The sequence below is a fragment of the Rhopalosiphum padi genome, chromosome 1, assembly GCF_020882245.1.
Source record: "Rhopalosiphum padi isolate XX-2018 chromosome 1, ASM2088224v1, whole genome shotgun sequence".
NCBI classification, from domain to species: domain Eukaryota; kingdom Metazoa; phylum Arthropoda; class Insecta; order Hemiptera; family Aphididae; genus Rhopalosiphum; species Rhopalosiphum padi.
The window spans coordinates 74,552,020-74,575,512 of NC_083597.1; the positions used below are offsets into that span (position 1 = coordinate 74,552,020).

The 23,493-nt window shown below is 24.0% G+C and overlaps 1 protein-coding gene across 2 annotated transcripts in view; it reads left to right on the plus strand.

Annotated features, from left to right (window-relative positions):
- The window catches only part of LOC132918081 (RYamide receptor-like), a 55,263-nt gene extending 39,005 nt beyond the window's left edge, over positions 1–16,258 (plus strand). For both annotated transcript variants that reach the window (XM_060979162.1, XM_060979161.1), the window contains 8 exons: positions 1,028–1,233; positions 2,840–2,988; positions 3,138–3,259; positions 5,621–5,838; positions 13,209–13,309; positions 13,382–13,472; positions 15,558–15,891; positions 15,951–16,258. In XM_060979162.1, coding sequence (XP_060835145.1) covers positions 1,028–1,233; positions 2,840–2,988; positions 3,138–3,259; positions 5,621–5,838; positions 13,209–13,309; positions 13,382–13,472; positions 15,558–15,848 — 1,178 coding nt within the window. In that variant the 3' untranslated portion in view covers positions 15,849–15,891; positions 15,951–16,258. The remainder of the gene's footprint in view (positions 1–1,027; positions 1,234–2,839; positions 2,989–3,137; positions 3,260–5,620; positions 5,839–13,208; positions 13,310–13,381; positions 13,473–15,557; positions 15,892–15,950) is intronic.
- Positions 16,259–23,493: the final 7,235 nt, after the last annotated feature.

A 23,493-nucleotide genomic window follows, 5' to 3' on the forward strand; every position in this document is an offset into this window, starting at 1 on the left:
TTATTACCGTTACCGTCCAATCGTAGTTACAATGATTTATGTTTTATTCCATAATCTGATTTAGTGCACTGCTATGGTAGTATACATAATCCAAACGTTGTTCATCTAAGAAATTGAATGGATATGAAACAATTTTGTATTATAATAGAATACCTATTATACACTGTAATTACTAATTAGTCATCATTGTGCATTGGAGTTGTGAATTGTAATATTGTATATATTTATATATATATATTCCAGTACGGATGACCTTCCCGGCTTTCATATATTATTATCACTTGGATAAAGTTATGTAATAGCTGTGAATTTAAGTAATACTTTACAATACCTACTATTACTGTAAAGTGTAGGTACTTGAATGTTATCATTGAATCGATTCATGCATCCATACATAACAATTTCATCAAAAAACCCTATTTACCATACCACTGATGTGGTTAAGCTCTTGGAATTGAAGGACGTTGAATTCAGAAGTAACCCCTAATAATATCATCTTATTAATTTAAACTTAAGCAATTTAATGATTCAATTGGGTCTAATATGATAATATTAATTTATAACTTAGTACGTGCTTATAATGTTAAGAATTCAAAAGATATTATTTATTAGAATTATCAATAAACGACTTTATTCTCCAAGCATGGTAACAAGGGAGGGGTTTCATAGATTTCTATAATATATATATATATATATATATTATATAATTAATTTAAAAAAATTCTTATATTTAGTAATTTAAGAAAATTAAACGAATCAAAAACTATTTGCTTAAACATCAAATTAAAAAAAAAAACCATTTTAATAGTATAAAAAGATAATATTCTCATCTAAAAAAAAGGCTATAACATCAATTAAATATACCTTAAAAAAATAATAAGTTGATATTTTAAATTATTGTCATTATATACTAAAGATTACAGAATAAAATATTAATAATTCATTATATTAAAACGTATTTTATGTATTAATAATAATTTTTAACTATAATAGTTGATTATTATATTATTTTATTATTATATTACAGCTACATTTCTATACGATGTGCCCGTAAGCATAATTGTTCTTCTATCAATGTTCTATGGTACAATTTCTGTTATGGCAGTGGTTGGCAATGCTTTAGTAATATGGATTGTGACTTCAAGTAAACGGATGCATAACGTAACCAACTTGTACATAGCAAATTTGGCATTAGCCGATATCGTTATTGGTCTATTTTCAATACCATTTCAAGTAAGTAATTTACTTACTTTAAGTAACTAATTTTACAAATGTTGCTTTTAAAAATACAGTGATTTGCTGTGTCTGTCTATTTGTACTTTGACATACATAAGTTAAAAGTAGAAGAAAAAGATGTATACATGTAGTATGTACCTACGCTAAGGGCACTGTTAAGCCAAAATAACAAATAAAATATCTAGGTAAAGTAGGTACAGATAATTCTGTAAAAAATATCTTAATAACAACCTTAATATATACCTATTTTAAGTATTATTAAAGTTAATAGAAATTCTTAAGATTATTCCTTAAAATTAAAATGTTTTATTTAGAAAACTAGCAAAAACAGTGGGAGTATACAAATATTTATATATAGCTTTCAATTTTATAGTATATAACCATGGGTATATGACATTTTTCATAGGCGCAATTAGAGTAAAAAATTTGGGGGGGGACTTCAGCCTCTCCAATATATTTTTCAATCACTGCCTCTCAGGGATAATATTTGTTTATTGATAATGATAAACAACTGTGGCACGCTATAATAAGCACGGTCTTACGGTCTAGACATAATAGACAATAGACGTATCTAAGACCATGATTATAATATTGTTACTAAATGTAAATGACAACAATTTATTTTATTCATTTTTTAGTAGTAATCACATATTATTTTTATCAATATAATAATATATAGTTCTGCGTGGTTTTTTTTTGGGGGGGGGAGGGGGGCTTTGAATGTTTTTGAGAGGGCATAGCCCCTTCAGCCCCCCTAATTGCCCCTATGACGGTTTTACGAAATACTTATATAAGTATTTAATAGTCGTGATATTATTTTAAAAATCTTTTAGAGCTATTTATAACCTTAGGAATTGTGTATAGTTTTTATTATTTTGTTTTATTGTATTAATCAAATGAGTTATACAAATGTGTTCCTCATAATTCGTTTTTACAGTAATTGAATACGTGTTTTTAGTTTTAGTTATTGATGGATACACACATTTTATTTTATTTACTATATACGATAAGTATTAAAACTGATAAGTATCATTTTGCTTACAATTGTCAGCTTTAATAAAAATGTTAACATTAATTTAATATTTAATATTTTAAAAAAAGGTGTAATAAGTAATAACTGATGAATAATAGTATTTTATTAATTTAAAATCTATATATTTTGTCTTAAAATATGAAAAGAAACAATAAATAAATCAAAATAAGAAATAAATAGAGAATAAATATATTATAATATTATCTGGGTATGATGTTATATTATATACATAATATTTATATCATGCTTTATCTTGAATATGAATTTCTTTATTCGTTTAAATAACATAGGTAATTATTATCTAAATATTATACACATATAGATCATCACCATTCGGGTATTTTAGGAGGAAAATATAATATAATTATGTTATATATTTATGTAATTAACTATCATAGTTTGTTTAATTATATCGTATAGTATAGAATAACAATTATATTATAATATGCAATATCGGAGATAAGTAGGTACATACTCCCTGTAGACTAAACGGTGTAAGTGTATGCATTAAAATATAATATCATGATCGATTAAATAAATTATTAATACAGAAATTCGATGGTAATTAAGTTTCAGGCCGCCCTATTGCAACGATGGAATTTACCTGCTTTAATGTGTCCATTTTGTCCGTTCGTACAAGTACTTTCAGTTAACGTAAGCATTTTTACCCTAACCGCAATTGCAATTGACCGGCACAGAGCCATTCTCAGTCCGCTCAGGTTAGTAAGTTGTCTAGGTAAAATTAAATCTTATTACACAACAATAAGTGACCTCAATATAATTACTACTTTTAAAAATGTATAAATGGTTGTTGTGTTAACAGTCATGATTTATTATTAGTATTATTAGTATTTTGTATTGTTAACAGCGCAATACCATCGAAATTCCGAGCAAAAATGTCAATAGCCACCATTTGGGCGATAGCTTTTGTGCTCGCGACGCCAATGGCGATTGCTCTCAGAGTGCAATTTATCGAATACGGAGATAGAGGTCAGTGATAATTTTATTTGTATGATGACTTTCATTTTCTATTACAACTGCTTCTTTGAACAGTTTCTAAATACCCCTCATCATTGCTTCCGGTTTGGTTTACGTAGGCAATACATTGTTTACACTACAGTCAAAGGATGTACTCATATATCATTATTATTCAACCATTTGCCGTGGTAATATTTATACTGCAAAATAAACCGATCAGACTTTTATTAAAATATTGAACCATTTTTAATTTTAATCAACATATTTTATTAAACATTTAGGTTAGATATTGAATTTAATTTAATAAGCGACGAATACGTACATGAATGCTAAACATGAAAATCTCAACAAAAATTTAAATTAAGTTCCAACAATATTATCATATGTTTAAATCAATGTTCTTAAAAATATAAAACAATAGCAACACAACTACCATTGTTTTATTCGTAGATTTTAAATATTAATTTAGTATAGAATAATGTGTAATCGTCAGTAAATTACAATAATTCAAACACTTAATTTTACGCCATTTGTATTTAAACACTTAATAGTTAAATATTCTTTAATTTTATATTAATAATAAATGAATATTACTGAGTAATAATATCGATATTTTTTAATGAATTTTTTTCCATTTCATTGTAACCATAAATAACATAATTACTTATTATGTGTACGAGTGTATACAAAAATTAGGTAAAATATACTTATAAAATACTAAAATTACTTTTACTATCATTAATAAAAATATGTATTATTTTTTTATTATTTTATAAATTGAAATACCGATTTTTAAAAATAATTCTGGCAAATGATTTCAGCGAAGGATTTGGGTCAAGTATAATAATTTAAATTTATTTTACTACCCACTATTTTAACTTTAATTTTCAAAAATATCTTTAATTAAATAAAGATATTATTATTTATATAATAATAATAAAAAAAAATCTTATCGAAAAACATGAAAATGTTTTAAAATTTCCACTTAATATTATTACTTGATATAAAATAAAGTAATATTAAAGCCGTTGAGATGTAAATAACAAAAATTTGATAGAATAAATTACACCTAAAACCATTTTAGGGACATATTTTTCTAAATAAATTACGTTTGTAGTCTATAACTATAATATGCAGATGTTACACATATCTCTATGTAAAGTTAATGATCACTGACTGTTCATATAGTATGGCACGCATACATTGACAAAATATACAATGTATATTGTACTGTACATTTTTAGAGCCCAAAATATTTTTTAATACGCTGATTGGTATAATATGATAATGCAGAGACATAAAATAAGCTAGTTAACTTTGTAATTATTTTAATCTAAATTTTAATCAGTGTTGATATTCGACCGGTTATAATAAAACATTAAAAAAAATTATTAGTAGTCTAAATATAACGAAATTAAAAAATAAATAATTATAAATATTGGTATGTTATAATACATTACTTAATAATGATTTTTAATTTAATCATGAAAAATAATTACATTGTACAACTCATACCGCGCGTTTGTATAAATAAACTGAAATAATGATAATATAAATTAATTAATTTAACGCCATACAATACTTTTCTTAGAGAAAATCGAAAATTTCAGTAAAACAATTATTATAATTTGATCCATTTGTATATCATATTCTCTATCACACACACGCGTGCGTAGTATAATTTACTTATATGATGATTATGTAAAACTGTAAAAAGTAATAAACCTTAAACTTATTTTCACAAAAAGTATTAACAGTTTTGGAAATATTTTGTTTTCCATACTTCGAATTCATTGCAAGACAACAATTTTTAAAAATAAAATTATACTTCTAATAGTTTTTAACATACTCGTATTTAGTTAAATACATAATTAGCATACATTTTTTTATTTCATATTCCGGAAATTATTTTGGGAATTTCATAATGCATAAAAATTTTGAATGACTAGGTAGTTAATAGTTCGATTTAATAAAGTAGTCAAACATTTTTAAGTTTCAATAATCAAAATAATGAAACAAAATTGAACGGAAAAACCTCTGTAATACTTTAAAATTAAATTATTAAAAAAATTTAATAATAATTTAACTAATGGATAAAAAAAATATTTTTCGGAATATGAAATTAAATTGTATGATGTCGTTAAAAAAAATAAGTATTGGACATTTATAATAATAAAGAAAATATGCATAATTTTTTTTTAAATTAAAATTTTTATAATTCTTTAAAAACACTATTACTAGAAAATTAATGCTTTACGATAAAATGAATGTTTTCTTTAAAAAAAAATCACCTTGTATGCATTGTATGTAAATATAATAAACCTACGTAGATTTTATTTCATATATTTTTTTATCATTTATTATATTTTACAGACGGCCGGAAGTTGGTCAAACCGTTCTGCTACAACGTCCGGCTTCCAGAGCGCTCTATGCTGTTCTACAGGATAACGCTTCTGTTTGTCCAGTACCTAGTTCCCGTTGTCATTATAACTGTTGTATATATGCGAATGGCGTTACGGCTGTGGGGCTCACACGCACCAGGCAACGCGCAGGATAGTAGAGATGCAAATCTAATGAGAAACAAAAAAAAAGTACGTACCCGACGCATTGAAAATGAAATATTTTTAAATCGACTATTATGATATGTGGCCCCGTTGCTTAACTCCATTTACGAGTATTCAATAATTATTTTACTCTCATATATTTTTTCAACATCTGATAATGATACTGTTTATTGATCACCGGAAATAACACAACTGTTCTTCAAAAATTATCGAAAACAGTCAGAATCACGGTTATACGTTCAAAGAAAAGTTTCACACTTTCAAAACTTCATTGGTTACTTTTAAAATTGTTATCTGCAAAAGTTATATTATAATATGCTTTAAGTTTTATAACGAAAGATTCAAACATATAATATATTATCATACAAAAATATTACTGAAATATAAAACAGTAATGAATTCTTTGATAATATTTTTTCATTGTATTTAATTAATTATTGAGTTTTAACATTAAATGATATTATACGATTAGAATATGACATAGATATAATGTTTCAGGTGTTTGCATTTCGAATGAAGGAAAATAAATATATAAAAAAGTATCAAAAATAAGATAATATTCATGTTATATTAATAATATAAATAAGATAAATACATTAAAGTGTGGATGATATAATTTAACTCTCATACACTTTTCACGAGAATATGTGGAAATTAGCCAATAGCTTATTATAAATAGAGCCACATTTTTAAGAATCATTGAACTGTCCGAATGGTTGTTTATTGCATTAGTTCCAGGTTATATGTAATCCACGACATATTTCACAGTACGGATAATGGCCACATTAAGACTTGTTTGACTGTGAACTTTGGTTTTTCAATTTTAATTAAGAAAAATAAAGATAAATTAAAAACGTTTTTATTATTTTTCCACCCGGAAGAACAGAAGAGGAAAAGTATTTATATCATGGGTTATTTTAATAAATGGTATAACAGTCTGACCTACTTCAGCCGGGGCAGGTATAATTTCTGTATTTTATATGTACCATATGAGTATACGACGAGGCTTAGATGTATGAAATTCAATATCATAATTGAATAAATATATTTAAATTTCAGATTAAACTAAAGTGGCCATAATGGTAAATTAAATTGTTTTTGCGTATTGGCCATAATGTTTAGTGCTACTTTAGAAGATATTAATAAATAGTGACAGGTATATCACATAAACAAAACATATTTGGAGTGGTCCTTAAACTCTTAAATTCTTGTCATTTTTGATTATTGATAGTATATATTATTAGACTGTTCAAAGCCTTTGGAATAAACTGAATAAAACTTTTTATTTTTCACATTCTGTCGATGAGAGGGTAGTAGAAAGATGATAAATTGTGCTTCTTTGAAAATTTTGGTTTTAAAGAATTGGCTTTCGGTATATTTTCATTCACCAACATTACGTGCTCAGACTAAATAATTGAAATCTTATAGATTGTTTAGTAATACATTAAAATGTTCGTGGTAAAGTTCAATTATAATTTCTGCTAACAATTTAGTTTAATTAAGGAATTATTTAACAATTTAAGAATTATAACAATAAACATAAAATATATAAATTCAGTCATTTTCTATATTTTCTTATAAAAAACAAATTATTTAAAATAATATTATTTTAAACTAAATTAAATTATAATTAAATGATAAAAATATACAGAAAATGTATATAAATTAACTTTATTGTTTATTAATTGATTATGAAACATGGTGTACAAAAATATGTGTTGTTTGAATCGTTATTAAAAAAAATAGTGTTGTTTAGGATAGAAAAATTAGTTCTAAATTAGTTAATATAATAAAATATAACTATATAATATTAATAATATTATATATGAATTGATTATTTTTAAACCGAATAATTATATTTTGTCTCTGATATTCTAATAATAATATTATAGATATATTTATTTATTTAACAGTATTTTTTTTTTAATATACTTGTTTCTGTAAAGAAAATCAGAAAGAATAATTGTTTTAAATACAGTTTATAAGTTTACAAAAATGCTTCGTGTGAGTAAACATGACCAAAAACTTCTGAGATAAAATCTTAATGATATAAAATAGGGTGAGGTAATAAATATATAGAGAATCAGATGAAAAAATTAATCGCTGCAGCTGTAATGAATTCGATTTAGTGACGCAAAAACACTGAGCCACTATATACGTGACAGTGTCAAAGTTTCATTATTTTTTACTTAACATCATATATATTTATGATTTATATTTGAATCGATTTCTTACAATACAATTTTGGATATATTTAAATAAATATAATATTTGAATATAAAAATAACTATTATACGATTGTGTCTCCTTTCAAATAATATACATGATCGGTCTATAGCCACAGAAAATATTTTTATAAAGAAAGAAAAATTATAACTTATCACCTTTCTTAAATAAACAATTCATACTAAATATTAAATAATATACTAGCATTCTTCACTATAATATATGTATATTTGTATGTATGGAATCAGGGTGAAGTTATATCTAATAAGATATCCACTAACAAGGCCAATCTTTGGAAGAATAGGTGGTTAAACCGTGATTTATTATGTTTACAATTATTAATAAATCTATTTTGGTAACTTTCTTTACATATTTTAATAGCTTCTACTTGTATAGAAATATATGATATGGTAAGAATTGGGTACTTTACTTTAGATTCCTCCACACCAATTTAAATTTAATTCAACGCAATTGGAGTGTGCTATTACTGCGATTACAGACTCGTTTAAAATGATAGTCCTTTGATGTCATTCATTTTAATACTGATGCAGAAAATGAACGCTCCTGAAGCACCTATAGCTGTAGGTGTATACTATACACGGTTTTAATATAAATTTGTAACTACCGCTACAAAATGTTAATAACATTTTAGCAAAGCTAAGTTGTGTTAACTTTTGACAATAAATTATTTTTACGCCTCAAGAAAATAATTTATATCGTTTCATGTAAAATTTAAAATCTCATATTTTATACAGTTCGATTTATTTTATTGTTGTGTAGCTGTATAATATATACATAATGAGAATATTAAACCAGTATTTGTTTTCAAACAACAGTTAAAGCAATCAATTTACAATAGCAATTAGTACAAATGAGATATTGCTACTTGTTGTTAGGTAATTGTATAATATTTCGTATTTGTGCACCGCATAAATGTATATTTAAATTATTTATTCATTACAATAAAATTATGATTTTTTTTAATTTTTAAGTATACTTATAGACTATATTTTCATATTCTTAATTATTTACTGTATTCAGTGACTTTTCTGTTCCTATAAAAACTTTTTTTTCTAACAATATATTTTAAAGTAGATAGTTTTATCAAATAAACAAAATAAACGAAAGTAATGAAATCAAAATTCAAATGAATATTATCTAAATAAATTAATATACTTTATACGTTGGTCTCTTGAGTTTTTGAATATATTATAGATAGAACCCATTGTTGTTTATAAAACACGTACTCGATTTTTTTAATCTATAAACATGGTTCAAGAAGAAGTAACTCACTACATTATTATTGATTAACGTACATTATTTTAGGTCTTATGAAAAGACCTTGTAGGAAGTTTTAAATAGAAAGTACTTTAATAATAATATTATTCTATGGTATAGAAAGTTCCTTGATAGATTATTGAACAAATAAATGTCTCACATTATTTTATAAGACTTCCTATTGCTATCTCAAAATGACAAAATGAATAAAATTAGAAATAATTCTATTGGTTCCTATTAAACATTTAAAACTATAATAGTTATTTTAATATCTTATGAATTTATGATTGTACCAAATTTTGATAGGCATTTCCAATCACACAGACAAATAGTATAGTTGATTCGCAAGTTTTTGATAAGTTATTACTGTGTAATTTCTACTGTAATAATAAATTAAATTAATATAATTTCGTCATAATATGTTTACTGGATATTGCTGAGTTCTGCGTATTTGTGTCCATTATCGTGTGTAGATTTATAAATTATATTTTTTAACTTTTTTTTGTGTTTGTTAACTTGTTTTAAAAACTATAATAATTATAGATTTTACAGGTATATTATAACAGTTCATATATCCTTCCAATTAAAATTGATATACATATTTCTAATGATTGGTAAACCCTAACTACTAGTTATTATAGGTAATTGTTTTTTGTTTAATTAATAATTAATACATTTTGTACGTTCAAACTAAACATTTTATTTTAAATATTAAGTAAAATGAAACGTTAAACATTTTTTTTCCACCAAAAAGTGCATAACAATTATTACCGACTAGTAAAATTTTACTTAACATTAAAATAATAGCCATTTTTGTCATTAACATCACGTTACCACACATTATTTCCAGGACTTTTATAAATACAAATATTGCATCTAATATTATTTAGTAGATAGTAACAGTTTTACACTGACTATTACCCCGACGTAAGCCCAACACTAGTTGTGGACTTGGTCACAGCCACGTCGTCATAAATAATTTGTCATCCCCAATTCTAAGGCTTATATACGTGGCATGTAGCTATTACGTATTTAATAAAGTAACGTAGTATTTATAAAATAACCATTGTTATGCTTATTATAAATTACTTTTCTTTCTTAAAAACATCTACAGGTTGCAACGAACATTGTATATATATATAAAAAAAAAGGTATATAAATGTTAATAATCAAACTTATTGTAATATGTACCATATTATAATTTAAATAATTATATGATATTATGTAACCTGCACAGCGATCACTACACGTTAAACAACTACTTGTCTTGTACAGTTTTTTCATTAATCCTGATAAATGTACTATAATAATATAAAGTGCTCTAAAGGTTTTCTTTCTTTAACTTATGAATCCCATATGAGTACTGTCAAGTCAGCCATCTCCCGCTTTCAAAAGAATTCTTTGTTTTGTATGATGACTATAATATGTCTATTTACAATCCATCTAATTATGGTTATACGACTCAATTTAGAAAATCTTACTTAGAAAAAAGGTAACTTGCTTCTCTGAGGAAGTTTTTTTTTTAGTTTTTCTAAATAAATAAATGTTTGAATTCTCATTGGAGCAATAAATTTATTGGTTTAACAGTGATATTTTTTTATCTTAAGACTCTTTATACAGTAAAAAAAACATTTATTTATTTATCAAAAATCTGTCAGACTACAGAGATTTTTACAAGTGAGATTACTACATCAATAATTATTTCAACTAAAGAATTTCTATCGAATATATTGATAGGTAAAAACATTGTTTAAAAATTTCAGATAATAAATTCATTAACAAGTCTTATATAGTATTTCACAGTTTAAATAATCGAAATTTAAATAGGTAGTGAAATATTTGTTCATTTCGTCTTTAATTTATGGTTTTTTTTTTATCCAACTAAATTTTGGACCTATTTATAATATAAATAAGATTAAAAAATATAAACTGTTACATAAATCAATATTATTAACATTAAACATTTTATTATTTTAATTATTGAACGTTTTTAATAAATTTAATATTCAAATATTCAACAAAAACGTACGTTGTTTGACTTGTAATTCCCTATAATTCCAATTTCAAATAATTGAAAAATTTAGGCACGATTGGGCACAAAAACTATGTTTCTTTAATCACATGTTAATAACAAAATATAATTAAAATATTATTATAATGAATTTAAATTAATCTCATTGGATGTGAAAAAATAATCTTTGAGCTGAACTTGGTATATTCAAAGTTGATAGATATTTTCTTTGAAATAAAAATGTTTATATTGTCGGTAGGTACCTTAAAATTTTATAACCTACTGTAAAATTAAAATAAAAACGTTTTTTAGTACAATTTGTATTCAGAAAAATAGAAACACATTTTTTAAAGGATAGTAAAATATGTTTGTAATAACGAGTACAAGTTTAAGTAAATACTAAATAATATGTACATATCTTAAGTCCATTACTCCTTAAGAGTGCTTATTGAAAATATTTCCTCACTGTTAAAAAGAAACATTAAAGAAAACATTGTAATTAAACATCATTTGTTTTAAGTATTATTTTTAATCATTATTATAGAACAAGCAATTTGGTATAAATGTTATTTTATTTTTAATCGTTTTTAAGTATAAATAATAAAACCAAAAAATACCATTTAATACGATTTTTAGAGCTTTTACTTAATTTTCACATACAATTATAACTATGTTGTAATAAACGATGTCATAGCATAGTGTCGAAAATAACATTTTTGAGATCTTTTTAAGATATTCTATTTGTATAATTGATGTTTAATATATCGTATTTTTTTGATCAAAAAAAATTTAAGTACAATGTTTAGATTTTTTCATACAAAATGACAAAACTAGTCAGCTTCAAATGCCCGGGTTTATGTCTTAAAATCAAACAATTAATTTAAAATTTTTAGTCAGTCTTAACCAAACTGTTTATAAATTATCAAATAAAATATATTTTTCACTATGAAATAAACATTAAACTACTTAACATAAAAATTGGTTTTCCAATTAAGTAGTTTAAAAATAATTAACTAACTTTCAATGGTAAAACATAAATTGGTATGAAAGATCCCGCATTTTTCGAAATCACATAATCATTCTTACAAGTTACAACAGTGTAATTTACATCAGCATTCTTTTAAATTGTTAATTGATTTTTTGAACCAAATAATTTTGTTAAAAGTCACGATGGCAACAATATATACTGCATATTTAACATACTTTATCAAATACTATTAAATACAAAGTTTTAAAAAATCTGAGTCTATACAGTCAAAAACTACATACTTCATTGTCGAATCGAAACGGAATCAATATCTCAACAAGCTTACATACTTTAAATACTTTCACGAAATGTATATTTTCCATTCTTACACTTTTTCATAATAATTTGATGAGCTGGTCGGTGGTCATCGTATACAAGATTTTATACATTAACCGTATAAAATGTATTGAATAACTGCACAACTATTGATCTTCTTAACGTGTACACATTGTATAATAATTATACATTTCAGTATTAATTTTCAATAATAATACTTTATTGTTCCAAAAACCTAATATTATGTATACTTCATATATTACAATAAGTTTGATTATTAACATTGACATGTACCATTGATAAACAATTGACAAAATATAAATTAATTGAGTTTTCGATTAAACATACCTAATGAGAATACAAAATGAAGCAAAACCAAATCTCATTAGCAGAAATGTATTGTTTATTAGGCTATTAGATAAATGTTGACAAAATGATGCTAGATTTATAAGCGATAAATAAAATATTATAACACATTAATGGATTTACAAATATAATTATTTTTATTTTAATACAATCTCATGTTGTTATATTATTATGTCCATTCAAATTGGGTATCTATTTGGTGATATTTTCCAGGTCATAAAGATGCTAGTTATTGTGGTTGGATTATTCGTTTTATGTTGGTTACCGTTACAGACGTATAACGTACTTCAAGATATATTCCCATCAATAAATCAGTAAATTATTATTATTTTGTCGGTACTTGATTTCTGAATATGTAAGTGATTTTGAAATTTACATTATTTTAGGTTTCGCTACATAAACATTGTGTTCTTCTGTTGTGACTGGCTGGCAATGAGCAACAGCTGTTACAACCCATTTATCTATGGAATATATAACGTGAGTACCATAAGTTATTATTCTATAGGTAGTTAAAACATATTTTAGTGAAAATAATGAAAAATATTGTTATAAATGTATTAGAACATAAAATATTACGTTTTAAGTTTATAACATAATAATATAATATTACATCATTTATCATAAGCAGACGATGACTTTACTAAAATATAATATGACAGACCCCATTCATGTAATTTGTATGAATCGATATTGTAAAATATTCTTTGTCAATGTTCTAAGCAGAACAATGAATGTTATTGATTTTATAATGAAGTGTGTGTTTTAAATCTGATCGTCATAAACCTTTGGATAGTTAAACTGTTTTGATTTGTAGGATATCTGAAAAAATTAAATATGAATGTAATTCAATATTTAAACGAAGAACAACGATTCTAGTATTTTTAACTACTTAATTGTAATTTAAAAATATTATTCGTAGATATTATATTGAAACTTTCAAAGTATATTATTATATTTTTTACGAGGTGTGTTCAAAAAAAAAAAAATAATGAGAAATTTAAATATCACGTGCTGAAATCAGTCTAAATTGGAGAATTTTTTTCTTCTTTTGAGTTACTGATAGCTGATCAGTTCTTTGTCATTTTTTGAATAATTTTCAAGTGTTTGAATCGATCTGCGATCTATATTTTGATTGAATTTTGAATTAAGAATGGTATAAGTTTATTTATGACAAAACAATTCGGGACCTTTGTACCATAATAATGCGCCTGCATACACTTTACTGCATGTTCGTGAGTTTTTAAACAAAAATAACACAATCATGATACCTCAACCTCCATATTTGCCGGACTTAGCTTAGTGCAACTTTTTTGTTTCCAAATATAAAAAGAACCTTAAAGGTTCCGTTTTTTTGCAAGTATATACTGAGTTTCAAAAATGTTTTGAGGATTGAAAGAGACGCTAGTGTAAGTATACAATTTTAAATGGGGATCACTTTGAAGGGGATAATATTGTTGCAGGCGAATGAATACCTACATTTTTCATCTAAAAAACTTAAATTCTTGTTGTTTTTAATGCACCTAGTAAACATGATAACCGATGACATTTTCAAATGCAATTTTGTCGGCAAAAAAATAATTAATTTTATCGTATTATACTAAATACTAATAGTAAAATAAATTGCTTTGATAAAAATATAATTACATCATAAAAATTAATTAGTGCTTTAATAATAATATTGATAGACCATCTTTGCTCAGAATTGTTTTTTATATATAATAATTTTTCATTGAGCTTAAATTTAACAAATATATTACAATAATGAAGAGGTATACTCGACCCCTACTATACTAAAAATCGTTACCTGTTTTCCCGATTTTTTTTATACAGTATAATAAAGTATGATATTAATCAATATAATATTTTTCTTAAAATTATTAGAATATGTTGTTAATTATTGAATAGATATGGGCAGATATAATAAAAATAAGTCTCAAATAGTGATATATTACATTTTGATTTTAAAATATTCTTAATTAAATATCGGATTTTTATTTTAGAAAACTTAAACATCTTATAATTTTAGTATAAATAAGTTCTTTAAATTATTTATAAAACTAAATATATAACTACGAATTTAATTAGATAAACAGAAATAGTTTTATTATATTATATATTTATTTTTATAAATGTGTAAATATTTTGTAATTATTTCAATATGTATAAACTAATTTTCCCTCTGTGAATAATAATAATAATGCCTTACAGCCCTAAGCTAAAAGTACATATATGCGTTTTGAGGTGGTGTTAAAAGGTATCTCAAAGTATTTATGAGAGTTATTGGATTCTACAGGAAAAGTTATTTAAGAATCATTAATTTATTATTTTATTTTGATAATGTGATAGAAACAACAGATGATTCAGAAAAGTTATTTTTCTCATAACTACTACATTGTTGTTTACAGGCTTTGGGCTTAGGAGAGCAGAATATATGTTTAATTTATCACCGTGATATTGGTAGGGTAGTATTTTGTTATAGAGTGGTCGATTGGGAATTTTATGATATTATTAAAAATATGTTTGGACGAATGATAGGTAAGTATTATAATGTTGACGTTTCAGGAAAAATTCAAACGCGAGTTCCGCATCAAATTGAGGCACTTCCGACGCGGCCGTTTTCGTGGCAAATCAAACGCGAATCATGGGAGGTTTGCCTCGATGCGGTCCACCACGTTGTCTGAATGGAAAAGAGGTTATTCGACGCGGTGTACGGACAGAACGACGGCGAACGGCTTGTGCGTGGATAGCCCGCCACCAAGAAGGGACGAGCTGGAAATGTTCGTGTGCAAATCGGGCAAGATCACGTTGATTAAATGCGGCAGTCGTTCAGACCTTGAAGAACTGTGTCTGTAAAAAAAAACATGCGTCTTTGCCCGGAGACAAATTCTATGTATCGGTAATGTGTCACAATTATTTGTGATTGCAATATATTAAAATATAATACTGTGTTTATAGTAATAATAATAATATCGTGATGACCCGCACAAAAGCTGATGAAGATCGTACCGAGCTGGATTCAGTGGTATACGTCATACGACAACAATAATATTGGGTATTTAGTTATAATAATGATGCCACCGTGTTTGTTCTTAGAGTTTGCAAAAGCAAAATAATACTCCTTTGCCCAGCTACATAATACCATGATATATTATTATTACCGTACAGTTACACCGTTCTACGTAATATGTAATTACAAAATATAACATTGTAAAATAATTCTGTTTATAATAGAAACGAATAATAATAATGCGTTTACCACTGTTGGAATGTTTTTTTTTTTTATATATATAATAATAAATATACAGAATTAATCGCCAATCACAAACACACCCGTTTTTTTTTTCAATAATATATAAGAAGTTATGTCCTAAAAAAATGAACAAAAACAGATATAATATTAGACTTGGTATTTTACTATGATCGGGTATTTTTACTAATTATAAAATATTAATTGATAAAGTGAAAACATGATGATTTGAAAAAACATCAAAGCCCTCATATCTTCTAAACTTAAAAACTCGTTAAAATTTTGATTTAGATGCAGAAAAAAATCACATAATATAAATAACAACTAACAGAAAATTAGAATGATTCTCGTTCAAATGAAAAAGAAATTAGATCGCCAAAGGATACTCCAAAATAGATATAGAAAATATATCTAAAAGTCCTAAAAATTAGAATTTAAATAATTTTATTGTTCAAGGAACTAATGGGGGTAGCGTGTTTGGTGAATAACTCTGTACACAATACCTATGTATATATTATATTATATTACAAAATGTTATAAATATAATAATATTTCCTACTGTCTACAGTCTATAATATGCAATTGTATACAATTTAAATACAAATAATATAAATGACGTAAATAGGTTATATCAGGTTTGTTGCTTGAATATTTGTGAGAGTTAAATAAATAAAATGTTGTAATATAATATTGTACTAACTACTTCACAGTGGTTTACTTGAAATCAAATATCAGGCCAACGTTTAATTATTCAAATCGCTTGTATTAACATAATATATAATATTGAACGTGTTAATTATACGTACCTACCTACATACATATTATTTAGGCACCTACACTGAATAATAATCATGAACTAAATATTGATCCTGTACCTCAACAATATAACTACAATATCTATAATACGTTATAATATATTATGCAAATTACATTATATATTATACTATCTAGAAACATGAAATACCTACAGTAAGGAATTTTACTTATTTATTATGTTGGTATATAAAATTTGCTAATATTAACTTCTGGGAGAAACACCAATAATTATTGATGTATTGACTGCGTAAGATATGCATGCATTTGCCGATATTTCAAACAAATGTCCAATAGAAATATAATTAGGTATAATGTACAACATCAGATATATCTATAAAATAACATCAAATCATTTTTATAACTTTCAACAACTATTCTTAATAGTAAATACCTAACACAATTCACTTAAATAAATATATAATTATATAAATTATATGTTTTGGCTGTATATTTAGGTTATAATGTTCCATTTTATGATAATCAGAGAACAATATCAAATCGTATTTTTTATTGTAATATTTATAAAGTTATTGTAGCTTCACATGTCTAAAGTAATATTTCAGTTTTATCTTTATCTTTTCTAGTATTTTGGATTTAATGGTTACAAAACATGTCAGGTTTGAAATTACTTATAAGAATTGTATTTCTTAAAAAAATAAAATTATTATATACATAATATATAAGTATTGTAATTATTAATTTAATTTATATTATCTCATTATTTAATAATTAAATACTCTTTGTATGATATTTAAATTCGTAATCACTTCAATTAATCCAACAGTAACTAGTATTTTTTCAGTGAATTATAAACATTCAATTCATTTAACCGCTGCTTAAATAATAAAATTGGTAAATTACAATAAATATTTTATTTTCAAAGTCTAAATATAAAAATAGGTACTTAGTTGTTAAGCACCTTTAATTGGGTATTCATATTTTATAATTTAATTCATTTCTAATGGATTGTGCAGTTCACGTACACATTACACCTATTCATATTAAAAATCATTTTTTTAACATAGGATATCCATTAATTATATAATATAGTAAATAATGGTTGATAGTTGATATATAAATAAGTCCAGTATCTAATAAATTTTATGAGAAAAATGAAACCATTTAATTTACACTTTATTGAGTGTATTAATTTAAATATTCGTATTATGATGCAGTACCTAACGTCAAATTATGAAGTTAAATAGGAACGTATACACGCTTAAAATTTTAATTACATATAAAATATCGGTAGGCGCATTACAATTATAATAATGTATTCCATTATTGGCCAATTATAAACAGCAATTAGTTACCGAAAAAATAAATGAAAAAAATACAGGCTTATTTGATTTATAAAATAATTTCTAGATTTCATTATTTTTCTCCATGAAATAACAAATAATTTTTATATGCAATAATATTTTTGTATGATTATTCATGTTATTGTCATGTTAAACACATTTTTTGTATGATATGTAAAGTGGTTATAATCACGAATATAAAAGATAAAATCGTAATAAAAAATTTAATTTTTGCAAAAACTTTTGTGAAAAAAAATTAAAATTGAAAACTTTTGTTTTAATTTTATTAATTAGTGGGTTGTATTGTTGTAGTACATACTGTTTATTCAAAATCTAAATACATTTTAATTAACATGGTATACTGTGAGTATAGTAAGTAAAAGATAAAGATATAATTTGCAACTGACAATATTTACATTATGTTATATTTTAATATTATTTGATTAAACTAGGTAGCTAAATTTCGTATTCCATGAAATTAACTTTTAAATAAATTATATTAAATAATTTTTATCTATTTGCGTACAACTTTATAATGATTTAATTTTTTTTTCTAACAAGATTGTACTTTCTTATTCCTATGTTTATTATCACCCAAAAAAGGTTATATATTGCAGATACAATATACTTTGTTACTAAATTGGATGAATTTGTCTATCAACAAATTACATAGACGCTTTAATAAACATTAATAAATACTAGTAGCAAAGTTTCTAATACTATAAGGATTTTTGTCAATTACGAAATAGCTTCCGACAATCCTTCTCAACAAACCAATTATTTTTTAAATTTCACAAACATTACTTCTTTTTTGGTGAAAAACAAATAAATACTACAGCTTTACATATATTTATAAAATTAATCTTATGATAAAAATTAAAACTTAATTTTTATATTTAATTTAAAATTATAATAATTAGACAAAAAAATCCTTTTAATATTATAGTAAAAATTAAAGCTTTTAATTTGTTACTATGGATTTTTTTTTTCTGAGACTTCTGAGAAAAATAATATTTAGACATTTTTTATTTAAAGCATAAAGTTGCAATAATAATGATGTAACTCAAGGTTCAAAACGCATGACATACTCATATGTATAAATGTAAAACATAATATAATAAGTTATATAATATTGTATACACGTACGAATATATATATATATATATATATACATATTTTGAATGTCATGAGAATTGAATCATAAAAATAAAATAAAACACTAATACTAAACCAAACAGTTAGGTTTATAATATGTTTTATATTAAATTAAGCTTACTTTCACGACTTAAAAAAAAAAAATTTAAGTTTAAATCAGTAGTAAATAATCAATTAATAATACGGTTTGAACAAATAATGTAAAGAATCTTAATTTAAATCGTTTATTTATTTTTACAACAATTTTTCAATACAAAAATCGATAAGATATTTTTAAACTAATACTTTATTAACGTAAAACTGATAACGAAACACAATACAGATTAAAAAATAAATAGTATTAAATTTTCCACTTACATGAAAATTGTTATTTAAAAATGAATGCAAATATTTAAATAAAGTGTGTGTATTTTACACTAGGGGTAAAAAAAACATGAGACTACTACTAAACATTGATATTAGCGTGATCATACGGATGAAAAAAAAACAATAACATTATGACGTAAATTACAGGTATAATATAATATTAATTTATTCTTCGTTACTACCGTGACGTATTGTATCTTAAATACTCAATATGATTCGATTTAATTAAAATTATGTAACATATATATTTAAAAAATACAAAAACCATTATTAATGAATATACATTTATGGGTAAGTACTTAGGTACACGATATTATATTATATCGAATTAATATGTTACTTTCGCGGCTTTCTCATTTTCAACACCCAATAATAATACCAATGTTATAGTATTTGAAGTAGCTAGTGTTCTAAAACAAAAGCTGAAAATATGTGGTCTTTTGGTCTGTCTGTACAGTCATTGACTCCATGGTTATTACTTATTAGTTATTACTTTCGTTTACAGGGCCACACGGCTGAAGAACACGCGAACGGTGTATAATAAATTATCGTAATAATCGTATTTATTTGAAGGCGATACTTAAGTTTTCCAACACTAGGAATAAGAAAATTGATCGTCTATTTCATAAAATGACGTCATCGGGTAGTTGTAATTTATAAGTCTGATCCTTAAAATATGAATCGATTGTTTCGATAACGTTTTAATTATTATAAAAATTGCATGTACATAATATGTACTTGTAATGTATTCTGTACTTATACAAGTACATATATAAATAATATAGTATAGGTTATACCTAATCTCATATGCATTATACACATAATAAACTCTGCGAACAACCTAATTGCATTTTGGTTTGATCATGTTAAACATTTATACTGGGACTTTAGGTAGTTAGCTTATTGTTCTGTCATAATCCATCATTTTTACAACACTTGTGATACAATACAATTTATATACAATCATAACAGTGTCGCATATTCGCATCTGGTGGGTATGCGTTGATTTATGACAATAATATCCTGCATCGAAGTAACATTATGTTGGTCTATTTATTTCCAACCAAAATGTTAACGATTTTGCTGATTTACAACCTACTGCGAGTGCTACAGGTATTTGAAAATTCAAAGCACTGCAGTAATGAAAAATAAAACATTAAGTTTTCTTTGCTTTTTATTCGGTACCTATATACCAATGAACGCGCATTTATTTTCATATCCATTAAATTTATTTTTAGGTGTGACGATACAAGAAAACAACATTAGTAAGCAAGTTCTAGATCTAGAATATATATTGAACTCTGGTTGTTTTTTATTTAAAACATTCTGAAAACTTTTTTAGGGTGACTTACGAACTTTTGAACAAAAGTATTAAGGCCTAAACAAAGATTATTTTACTTTAATTAATCTTTTGTATAGTTAATACAGATAAACACAATAAGCACTTTCTATAATAATATCTGATAACCATAATTAGTTTTAATACGAAATAATACTTGGGAATTTTTTATCAGTCAATTTACACAATAGCTTTATCATTACTACACATCAAGATTTTGATATGGAATAATTAAAAACAAATAATTCATGTGACTATAATTCGTGAATTCGTGTAATACATACGTTTTTAAACAAAATAAATACATAATTTGCAAAAGTTACAATAACATATTATTCATCATACATATTTTATAGAATGTTACACAAATCTAAAATATGTTTGATGTTTGAATTCAAACTAACGAAAAAATGTATTAAAATATTATATATATTTGATTCGAGGTACATTTTATGTTGATACAAAAGTTATTTAATTACATTTTGTTTTATTATCGGTTATAATATATTAAAATAAATGTCAAACTACTTTATAGATAAAGTAATGAAGTAACGTAATAATACCAGAGCCACTTTCAATATATGATAGGATTAACACAATAATTAATATGCTTACAAGATACCACTTTGTATATGCTATTTTAATACATCTTTTATACTAAAATTATATCTTATTAACTATTTATGTTGAATTTTAAGACTAAATTCAGTTTATAAAAATAAATCCATACTTAATTTAGTGTTGTATATAAATATAAACGTCAACAAAACGCACGAAATATATATTTTGTAAATCGAAAAATAACAATAATTTATTGCAGTAGCTACATTATACATAATAATAATTTTAAAAGTAAGTATACAATTTTAAAATATTTATAATCTAAGATTTGTGTTTAATATTACTAAAAATTACCAAAATATTGTGATTTATTAAGTCTAATTATTTCATAAAAATATAAATCTATATGATAAGAAAATGTATGAGAAATTCACTCCGAAAAATAATAATATTTAATATTTCCAAGTAGGTTTCTTTTTTTAAATATTTTAATGTAATAAAATTAAGAAAACTAATTCTAAATAATAAATATTACCTATAGTAATTTATAGAAGGAATTTTAAAAATTAATATTACCATAACATATATTATTAGGAGCTACCTATATATTTTAATAAGTTCAAAGTTTTGAAAACTAAAAATTATGCTTACGACTTGTAAAGTATATTTTATTTGTAAAACTATTTTAAATACCAACATTTTCAAACTTTTTAAAAGGAAAACTAAATAGCTAGTAAAATATGTTTTGTTTCTAAAAGCCTAGATTACAACTGATGTTTATTATTTAGTTCAAAATCACCTTGTCTTATCTAAATTCTAAATAGTATGCAACCATAAACTCTTGAGCTACCTACTTACTTAAGACAATTGAAAAAAAAACACAATATTTAAACGAAATAATATTCATAATATTCATATTATAATATTATTATACTTTAGATTTTTAATACGTTAACATAAATCATTTTCTATTTAAGCGACTCTTAAAAATTTCAAATAACAACACCACTCTAACAATAAAAAATACCTACCTACTTTCCATTTTTCACGTAAATTATTGTGTATTAATGTAAAATATATTTTATCTGCACTATTGTTTATTCAATGTGTTACGTACCTATATAAGAGGTAATAGCATTTTTTTCAATAATAATAAAAGCCATTTTCATTTTCATTTTTTTTTTTTTTTTATTAAAACAATAATAATATTTTAAATATTTTTATTATTGTTATTAATTAATATTTCTAAAGTGTATTAAGTTATAATATAATAAGGTCGTTATTTATTTATTTTTTCAACTGTATGAAAAAAATAATATAATTATTGTTGATCCCAAGTAGGTAGTAAAAATAATATAATGGTAAACCAATATCAAAGAAAGTCTGAAAACATTCAGTCAAGCAATGGTATTTTATGTTTATGCTCAATAACTTCTACCGTCTAATAATTTAATGAGCATGTACTCCATCTATTTAAATGCTTATCCCAACTGGCAATTCATAAACGTACACAAATTTTTCTTTATTTTAATAATACGCATTTATGCTATACATATATATATAGTATATTTTAAGGTCAAAGAGATATATTAATAAATTATTATATATTTTCTGTCATTTTAAATCTATATACCTATTATACCTACTCTACTTTGATTTATTTATTTCCTATCAACTATAATCAAATTAATTTGCTTTGCATCTAAGTATATA